At 29.6% G+C, this 9,854-nt stretch overlaps 1 protein-coding gene across 1 annotated transcript; it reads right to left on the minus strand.

The window, feature by feature from the left end:
• Positions 1-6,990: 6,990 nt before the first annotated feature.
• Positions 6,991-8,115, minus strand: LOC112740621 (allene oxide cyclase, chloroplastic). The gene is made up of 3 exons (XM_025789250.2): positions 7,842-8,115; positions 7,661-7,750; positions 6,991-7,567 (listed from the first exon to the last, which is right to left on the minus strand). The coding sequence occupies exons 1-3, from the start codon at positions 8,058-8,060 to the stop codon at positions 7,160-7,162; spliced, it is 717 nt and encodes a 238-aa protein (XP_025645035.1). The 5' UTR covers positions 8,061-8,115; the 3' UTR covers positions 6,991-7,159.
• Positions 8,116-9,854: the final 1,739 nt, after the last annotated feature.

Here is a 9,854-nt window from a genome sequence, read left to right on the forward strand (position 1 = left end):
ATATTGAAATTAAAATATAACTATATTATATTACTAAGTTAACAACCAAAATGTACCACGTGTCACTCTCTCATCACAATTGAAATCAAATATTTTCCTCCAAACTTAATAAATTCCATTCCTCTATCCTCTTATCTACCTATCTCCACTTCTCTATTTCTCTTTACCCTTCTTACTCTATATATAACTTATAATTTATATTACTAATTTGACAAACCAAAATATCTCACAAAATATTCTTTTATTTCAATTAAAATAAAATCTTTTTCTCCAAAATTAACAAATTTTCACTCTCCTTTTTCTTCTTTTCTTTCTCTTACTTTTCTCTCTCTTTTTCTATCTCTCTCTACCTTTATGTTTTACAAATAATAAAATTAATAAAATAATATAATTCAAATAAATTCATAAAATTATAATGCATTAAATTTATAATTAAATACAATTAAAAAATAATTCTGTAATATTATTCACATGAAAAATATAATTATTAATATATATATATATATATATTAGTTTTTTTATTTAGTTTCAAAATTTTTACCACTTATCTTTTTAATCTATATTTTCACTTCTCTTCTTTTAAATACTTATTACATATAATTTGGAGAGAATAACAATGTTATGACTAATAATTCAAATCAAGATTTAATTATTTTTAAAAAAATTAATTTTAAATTAATTTTATAATTATCAATAAAATTTTTTTTATATTAATATCTAATTATATAATATATATATATATATATATATATATATATATATATATATATATATATATATATATATATATATATATATATATCAGTGGCTAAGAGAAAGGAGATTGAATCTTAACCCCCTTTTTTCGCTTAGTAACTCTTGTTATCCTTCAAAACACTTGAGGAGATATTTCTTATTTTTGTCTCGTGCCTAACCAAGAGACTTTTTCGTTTTGTCTCGTGACCAGTCAGGAGATATTTTTCAGTTTTCTCTCGTGACCAGTCAGGAGATATTTTTCAGTTTTGTCTCCTATGCAGCAGAATCAGAAATGGAGTAGAAGAGAGAGAAAATTACACCAAGATATATCCTGGTTCAGCTGCTAAGTGTAATGCAGCCTACATTCAGTCTCCATCACAACAATGATGAAATTTCACTATAATCATCTTTGATTACAAACACCAATTCTCCCTAGGAACTGCCCTTCCTATCTGGGACAAGTCCAGAATTTATTCCCAAAACTGAACTTGACTTGGTAACCCACCAAGCTTTCAACTACTAAGTGCTAACCCAACTTATTACAAGGGAATTCCTACAGAATCATGAAACACAACACATATGTACAAAGGACCTCTAAGGACATCTATGGCTTTTTTTTAATTTTGTGCACTCTGCCTTTTTCTGCTCTATGGATTTTTCTTACAAACCTCATTATTTGCCTTTTTCCATGAGACTCAAGACAGACAAAATTAAAAAGAAAATTAAAAAATAGAAAACATTGAAGGAGAAGGACTTCTGTTAGCTTAGGTAGTTATGTGAACACTGTGCTTTCACTCTTTTTCTTGCTTCAAGTACTGGCTGTTCTCCCTTATTTATAGAAGGGAAAGCCTCCACGGTTGAAACTATTGAACCAAGCTAAACTTCTTCTTCTTCATGTAAAACCGATTCGGCCAGAGAGAGAGAGAGAGAGAGAGGAGAGATAACCGAATGTAAAACCCAACATGTAATTACCTCTATGTCTTTCCTTTACACCAAACTTCATCAATCCGAGCCATCCATCTTGACTTACACTCCAAGAAGGATTCCTAGCCCTTGATGCATTTTTGATGCATGATAGCTCCTCCTGCTCCATTTTTGCTTTCTCTTTCACGTAGCCTCCTTAGCTACCTTCTATGATGAGTGAACACAAAGCAGAGACGAGCCTTGCCTCTGAGATCTTCTTCCTCTTACCGAATGGATCTTCTTCCATTTTTGGTATGGAGAGGTTGGGATTACTTCACCACATCTTACCCTTTTTGGTGAAGATCTCAACCACAACATACTTTTTGTTTTCTTTTTTCTTGCCATCAATACAATGGTCTTGTTACTAGCTTTTTCTTCTCTCAGATGGTAGCTCAAAATTTCTTCCATAGTTACTGTGAAGTGACCGAAGCTAGATGAGAAAAGAGAGAGAAGAGAGAGTAAAATGAAGAGCATTCAATGGATTTGAACAATTGAATTAAAATGAATTAATTTACTTCCCTTTTGGATTTAGGTAGCGTGCAGCACTAATGATAGCAATCAAATCAATTGTTGTTTCTCTCTCATGGTTCCAATACAATTAAAGCAAGTTTAATAAATTTGAAATCCACCACATGATGGAAATGGGATCCATTGGAAGCATTCCTTGCTTTCTCTCTATTTTGTTTTCAGACCAAGCAAGCTAGTTTCTAACAAAAATTAATTTTGGGCTAATAGTAATGATTGGATCTGGCCCAATAACAAGATATTGCTTTAGCCATAACACTTAAATATTTTTGAATAAGGCTGAATATTTGAATTCACATTAGGCTTGCAATTATTTTCTTTTCAATTCGGCCCAATAATAAAATCTGCATAACACAAAATTATTAATTAGTAAATATAAATTAAAGATCAAGTTAATTAATTTTGTAATTAATTATGTTAATAATGTTTGATCATCATCAATTTAAATTAGAATTTTCCAAACTCATCAATATATATATATATATATATATATATATATATATATATATATATAGAGAGAGAGAGAGAGAGAGAGAGAGAGAGAGAGAGAAAATATTATTTTTAATAATAAGCATGGAAATTAATTATTTTTATTTATGCAACAGACTTAACACCTAATCAAATATAAACGTATACACATTAAATTTTTTCAAGTTTTAGATAATGAATGTTAAAATTAATTATTAGTAAAAAAATTAAACTCGTTCACATAAACATAATAACTAAAAAACTTATTATTTATTTATTTTTATTTACAGAAATTTTAGTCTTTTTAGTTGACGAGGACTTTTGTCTCCTACGACCTTTTTATAAAAAAAATTGATTCTATAAAATTTTTTTATTATAATCTATAATGTTAGGATGAGATCGATATAATTTTAAAAAATTTATATTAATGTAATGTTATGAAAATTCAACTTGGTGAGCTACCAGCCATTTCTCTGCATAAACTCATATGTCTTATTTGGAGGGGGAGGGGTTGTTTCTGTTTTTGGATTTTAAAAATTGGTTTAATTATTTTGTTGGTCATTATAGTTTTGCCAAATTTTTAATTAAGTTTTTATTTTTTTTATTTAGGTTCTTGCACCAATTTTTTTTTACTTGAGTCCCTATACAATTAAACCAATTACTGTCAAGATGAACCTAATTGAAAAAAAAATTTGGTACAACGACCAAATTAAAAGGAAAAAAAGTATAGAGACCTAATTGAAAATTTCACGAAACTATAGAGACCAACAGAATAATTAAACCTTAAAAATTGAATGATTCTTAATTTTTTTATTTGAATTTGATCAGAATATTTTTTTTGGGTCCATAGTATTTCCTAATTCGACAGGTTAAAAACTAATTTGTGACGATTTGAGTTTTATTTAAGAATTTATCGACCTCTTAGTTGAGTATGAAAAGACTATGTCATTTGAACTATAACTTATTGATAAAAAGCTTTCTCTTTTATAAAAGAAAAAAAGTTGAATAAAATCAATATTTTTATCACCTAAAATCGTAGAAGATATTGTTCTTCTAAGTCAACGGAATCAAATATTTGAAATTTGAATATTGTCATCATCCTTAGGCGGAGCCAAATAGAAGAGAAGTTTTAGAATACCATTTGAGTTGTTTCAAATATCAAGAGTTCAAACTTTGGAGGAGCTGTGTGACAAAATTGGTTAAAAGAGTTAATTTCTGTAGACTAAATTCTAAAAGTGCATTTAGTTTGTGTTATTATTTTTTGTTTTATTTTTAATATTTTTTAGATTTTGTAAAAAAAAATAAAAAAATAAAATTTTATTTTTTATTTTTATTTTTATTTTTGTTTTTTATAAAATTCAAAAAATAAAAAACACTAAAAAAAAAAAAGTAAAAATACAAATCAAATGCATCCTAATACGTTTAAAAGTAGACAAAATGGAAGTTGGTAGAGAACCACTATATTAAAGAAGCATATAATTGGAGATTATTGCAGGAGCAAAACTTGTTGATCATAGGCTAAAATTCAACTAAAGCCAACCATTAATTCCAACTACTCAATTCCATCTATTCGATCTCGAAAAATAATCTATTAATAAAAGGTCCCTCAAAAGCACATGCTTTTCCTAATAAATGGGAAACAACACAAAAAGTTTGTATATATTGTTATACCTCTTAAATTAATCATAGTTTAGTCACACAAAAAAAAATCATAGTTTAGTGAAATAAATGTAAGGTGTATTTATCATAATTTTGATAATCGGACTAAAAAGGTCAATTCCATCATATTAATTGAGAATCAGTTATTAGACTAATTTAATTTAAATTTAAAATAAAAAACGTTTGATAATGAAATGGCCAAAAACTAATAAAAATGGTTAAAAAATTGATTGATTAATTAAACCGGTATAATCTTTTAGTTATTAACTAATTAAAATAATAAATATTTTTTTAAATTATATATTTATGCATAAATATATTATTTTATTATATTTGATTCAATTTCAATTGAATTTTGGTTGTTGAAGTAGTGTTCGATAATCGATTCGGTATTTAAAACTTTAGTATTTATACTTTTTCTATGGTGGACGGTGGTAATGTGAAATTAAATCACTGTAACGAAGACATGAATCGAAGGTTTCACAATGAGTTTCCTTCTACTTTGGTTGACATATATCTAATATCTTCTCTATCAACTCTCTTCTTTCCGTTACAACTCCAACCACCATTAGTTTGTAAGATTTTCTCGTTTCAATATATCTCTTCATGATTCATCAAATGTAATATCACTCATGATCAAATGTAATATCACTTATGGCAAAATCTCATAAGCTTCCCTATTCATATTCTAACACTATTTACTCTAGTCTTCTTAAAAGGCTATACTAAACACAAGCTTGAACTCAGATCTCGGCCACGCATTTTTATTGGATATTGTTTGCAACAAAAATGTTATAAATGTTAAACTAAAGAAGGAAAAATAAGAATCCGGTTGGGAGAACCAATGGAATATAATAAAAACGTACCGATACAATAAAAATGTGGATAAATAATAAAATGCCACGTGGATTACATTATCTCTGTAAGCAGTTATTTTTTTAAAGAAAATATATATCATATCAATACTTTTACTAAAATATCCTTATAATTTAGTAAAAATAAAAATATATTTTTATTTAATTTTATAAAAAGACCTAAATATCCTTTTTATATTAGACAAAAATTATTCATTCAAATTAATCAAAATTTTAAATTTAACTGACTTTAAATTTAAAACAACATCTAATTGATTATTCATGTACAATCAATCATGTTTATACTCTTCCATAAACCCTAATTTCATATGTTCATTCATACAAAAAAAAAGAACACATCTAAAGAACAAAAAATATTCAAAAGAACGGTTCTAGTGTTCTTCATCTTTTCTGGGTTTTCTTACATCTCTCTCAAAGAATGTCTCTCTCAATTGTCAGACTGAAACTTTCGCTGTCGCCTACTCGCGTGCGGGCAACCAGTTTTCCTTCTTGTTTTGTTTTCCATAATGTACACTTGATCAGAACTGCACTTGGATTGTCTGTTTGATGTACAACATTATGGCAACATCTCTTTTAGCTTCGTGTCTTCTATTCCTGTATTGTTCTTTTTTCATCAAACTGCAATTCAAACACTCCTGCTTAGTGTTGCCACCTTTGAAATTTGCTACTAATTAAATGTAAAGTTACAACCTCGGGGTCAGGGAGGGACATCTATGAGAAATCAAGCTTTTTCTTAAAATTTCTTTTAACCAATATCTTCAACATGTTTGAGTAAATAGACCATGATCATTGAAAAATTCTGGAAGAATTTGGATTGGGATTAGGATTGGGGTTGTCCAATCCACTTAACCAAAAAAAACACACCCCTATCTGCCTGGTAATAATTATATCAACATTGAGAATTATTTGAAGACATAATGAGTCAAGTTATGATTATTTATCTTTTAAAACATACCTACCATTTAATTCTGCATTTTTTTCAATTCTATTGTTGGGTTGGTGACAAAATAAAGTAGATCATGCACTTATGACAAAGTATTATATATCTTTCCCTTATAGATTGGAGCATGTTGTGATGAGAATTGAGAATTAATGGCAACAATAAGCTCAAGAGTTATACGTCAGATCAGAACACAGCGGAACAAAAAAGCTTACCATAAAGCAGCCTACTATTGTTGTTGGTGTTACTACTCCTCAGTCTTCACTAGTGTCATTGATTCACTGTCATTTATTATAGAACAGACTATTATTAATTAATGATTCATCAAGTGTTGGTTTTTTACTGTTGTGAATGGTCTCAGATCAGATGCAGTGTTTCATTGGTACAACCATTTTGTTTGATCTACCCTATAAAAGAAAACATTACAGATTGTACCAATCCTGTGTATTGGAATCATGTGCTACTCTGCCTAAAATTTTTTTACCAAATTTTAAAATATTCTACTATTCATGTTAGTTGACATATTTTACATCTATATATCTCGGAAGAAGGGTGCTTTTTTTTTGATGGAGAGAAAATACTCTTGCTTTACTCAACAATAGGGTAAAATTTCAGATAAAAGAATACATTTTTTAGTGAATGAATTTTATCTTAAACATGTTACTCTAGCATATGAGCAGTTGAGCACAATGCAGCTTATGGTGCATGATGATAATAATGCAAATTGCAAAATAAACAAAAGATAAACTCAACAGTGTCACATAACAATTATCAACATCAAATGGAAGAACTTTCGATATAAAATTTCCTCAACAAAATATTAACTAAAAACAAAAGCAATTCTGATAAATTTCTTATTAAAAAGAGTTCCAAATGATCAAGCTTTTCATACATAACAACCATCCACCAACTACATCATAGCCGCCCCACTTATTATTCATAACTATCGCCAGCCACAACATAAAAAAAAATAAGAATAAGAGCCTAAAGTTTATCAGTCAGTAAAACGAGAAACTGTAGCATGTGGCTCAAGATTCTTAGCAGCATCAGAGGCCTGAACAGAAGGGTTAGGCTCAATAGTTTCAACAATAAGCTCCTTTGGCAAATCCTTAATACCCTTAAGATAGAAATTGAAGTGTACAAAGATCTTAAAAGGGTACACAATTTGATGAAGCTTGACTTGGCCTGAAACACCTTCAAAGATTCCAGAACCACCTGTGACAGCAAGGTATGTGTCTTCATAGGTCAAGTATGGACCCTGAACAGCAATGTGTCCATAGTCACCAAAGTAGAAACTGTATATTGCTTCATAACGATCACCACCTTTCTCTGCATTATTTTGGATCAAAATGCAGATACCTGCTGTTATGCCTATGCGCTTTTGAAGGTCTCCAGTGTACAACTGCATAATAATATAATTGAAAAGATTATAATATGAATAATCATATGATGATGTTTGATCACTAACATAATTCAATCATAAAAAATAAATTACCTTGTTGGTGAAGGGTACAAGATCACCAAGGGAATTCACAGTTTTCTGGTTCAATCTACGCGGTGTTTCGAGGATCCGGAACCTTCTTTTCTGCAGAAGTGTGGGAAAGACTAATAGTCTATTACATGCTCACAAGTTTCGAAAGAACTTTTAAGGTGATCAAATGTTCTCCGGTTATTACCTGTCCACAAGCGGCTCTGCTATGCGTGAAGACCGACGGAGAGGGAGCGCGGCTCCGAGGAAGGGAGAGGATGAAGATAGCCTGCTGCTGTTCGGGTAGGAGTTTAGGGGTGAGATTGTTTTTTATTAGAAGGATGGTATACAATGATGATGAACAATTTTTAAGATATGTTCTTCGTTTTGGTATGAGAAGGATAAGAAAGATTAGATTAGGGTTCATGAGAAATAAAATAATCTTTTAGTGTATATGAATAATGAAATGTATTTTAGTTTTAATTTTTAATTTGATTCAGATTTAAAATTATAAAACTAAAGCTAATTGAATTTTGATTAAATTAAAGGAATTTGGATAGTTTTTGTCTAATATAAAAAAAGATATTGAAGTCTTTTTATAAAATTAAATAAAAAATATTTTTTATTTTTATTAAAGAATAAGGATGATTTAGTAAAAGCATTTATATGATCTATATTTAAAACCAAAAAAATTAATTATTGACGTGGAAAACATAATCCACATGTAGTGTTTTAATTTGTCCACAATTTTATCGTATCGGTACGTATAAATTTATGATCGTACCGTAACAAACACCATGGAATATTTGTACAATGTGTATAATGTGCTATTTATTTGGTTTAATATGAGTTAAAAAATGAACATTTAAGGTAAAATACTACTAATTTCTCAAACACAATACACTCGTACTATCCAGAATAACCTCCTGAGTACCAGAGATAATAAACATCTGATATCCTACTGAATCGAACATCCCTATATCTCCATTGTACACATTGTATTGTATAATAGAGTCAAGAGATGTATGTAACCTTTGATGAACAGTTACCTCATTACAAACTTCATATCAAAATGTTGTTGCTACTGCTGAACAGTTACCAGTTATGTTTACTCTTCCTCCTTCTATGAATCCAACAAATTTTATTTCTTCTAGCAAATCAAATTCCTCTAATACTCATCCAGTGCTCACAAGATCAAAAACAAGTAATGTTGAACCAAAAGTTCATCAGGTCAGATTCTTATCTCAAAGCTCTTTTGATTGTTTGCCAAAATCCATCAAATATGCTCTTTTATCACTAGTTTATATGGAAGCAATGCTCACTGAGTATAAAGCCCTTCTTCAACATAATACTTGGTCCTTGGTTGAACTACAAGAAAATGAAAAAGTTGTAACATGCAAATGGATATTTGCGGTAAAGAAAAACTCAAAAGGGTTAAGTCATTAGACTCAAAGCAAGATTAGCTGCTCGTGGCTTCATTCAATCTGCAGGATTAGACTTTGATTAAGTCTTTTCACCTGTGATTAAACCAGTGACAATCAGAATCATTTTTACCATAGCCTTATCTAAAGGATGGAGAATCAAGCAATATGATTTTCATAATGCTTTTCTCAATGGCCAACTCCACAATACTGTCTATATGTCCCAACCTCAAGGCTTTGAACACTCTAACCCTTACTTGGTTTGTAAATTAAATAAGGGAAAGTATGAGGAGCCAATAGAATATTTGTACAATGTGTACAACGGAGATTTAAGGAGTATTAGAGATATAACCATTAGTGTTACCTTTTCCCATCGGTTGAAGTTTTTGGGATGAGTGGTATTATGACTTGGTATTAGAGCTCTAGATCCGAAAGGACAATAGTTCGATTTTTAGTAAACCCGAAAATCAGTTTAAGCTTTTGGGAAGATGTTTATTATCCTTGGTACTCGAATGGTTATTTTAGATAGTACAGAGGATGTTCATTTTGTAACTCATAACTTTAACTATTACTGCTGCTCTTAAAACTATAGGATTTCAAAGCACTAAATCAGACCCAAGTTTATTCACTAGATTTACTTCTCACTCTGTCACATACATACTCCTATGGTTTCAACTTCTAGTATTACTGTTGCAACAGAGGATTTATTTGAGGATCCTACTTTGTTTAGAAGCATTGTAAGTGGTTTACAATATGCCACCATTACCAGACCAGACATTGCTTATTCTGTGAACAAAATA

Source organism: Arachis hypogaea, chromosome 2 (assembly GCF_003086295.3).
Source record: "Arachis hypogaea cultivar Tifrunner chromosome 2, arahy.Tifrunner.gnm2.J5K5, whole genome shotgun sequence".
Taxonomy (NCBI): Eukaryota; Viridiplantae; Streptophyta; class Magnoliopsida; order Fabales; family Fabaceae; genus Arachis; species Arachis hypogaea.

What these genes read in the sequence shown, in the direction of transcription:
- LOC112740621 (XM_025789250.2), bottom strand. Translation starts at nt 8,060, where the DNA reads ATGAACCCTAATCTAATCTTTCTTATCCTTCTCATACCAAAACGAAGA. An exon ending in GCAGAGCCGCTTGTGGACAG is followed by an intron (nt 7,751 to 7,841) that starts GTAATAACCGGA and finishes ACACTTCTGCAG; the next exon opens with AAAAGAAGGTTCCGGATCCT. An exon ending in TTGTACCCTTCACCAACAAG is followed by an intron (nt 7,568 to 7,660) that starts GTAATTTATTTT and finishes ATTATTATGCAG; the next exon opens with TTGTACACTGGAGACCTTCA.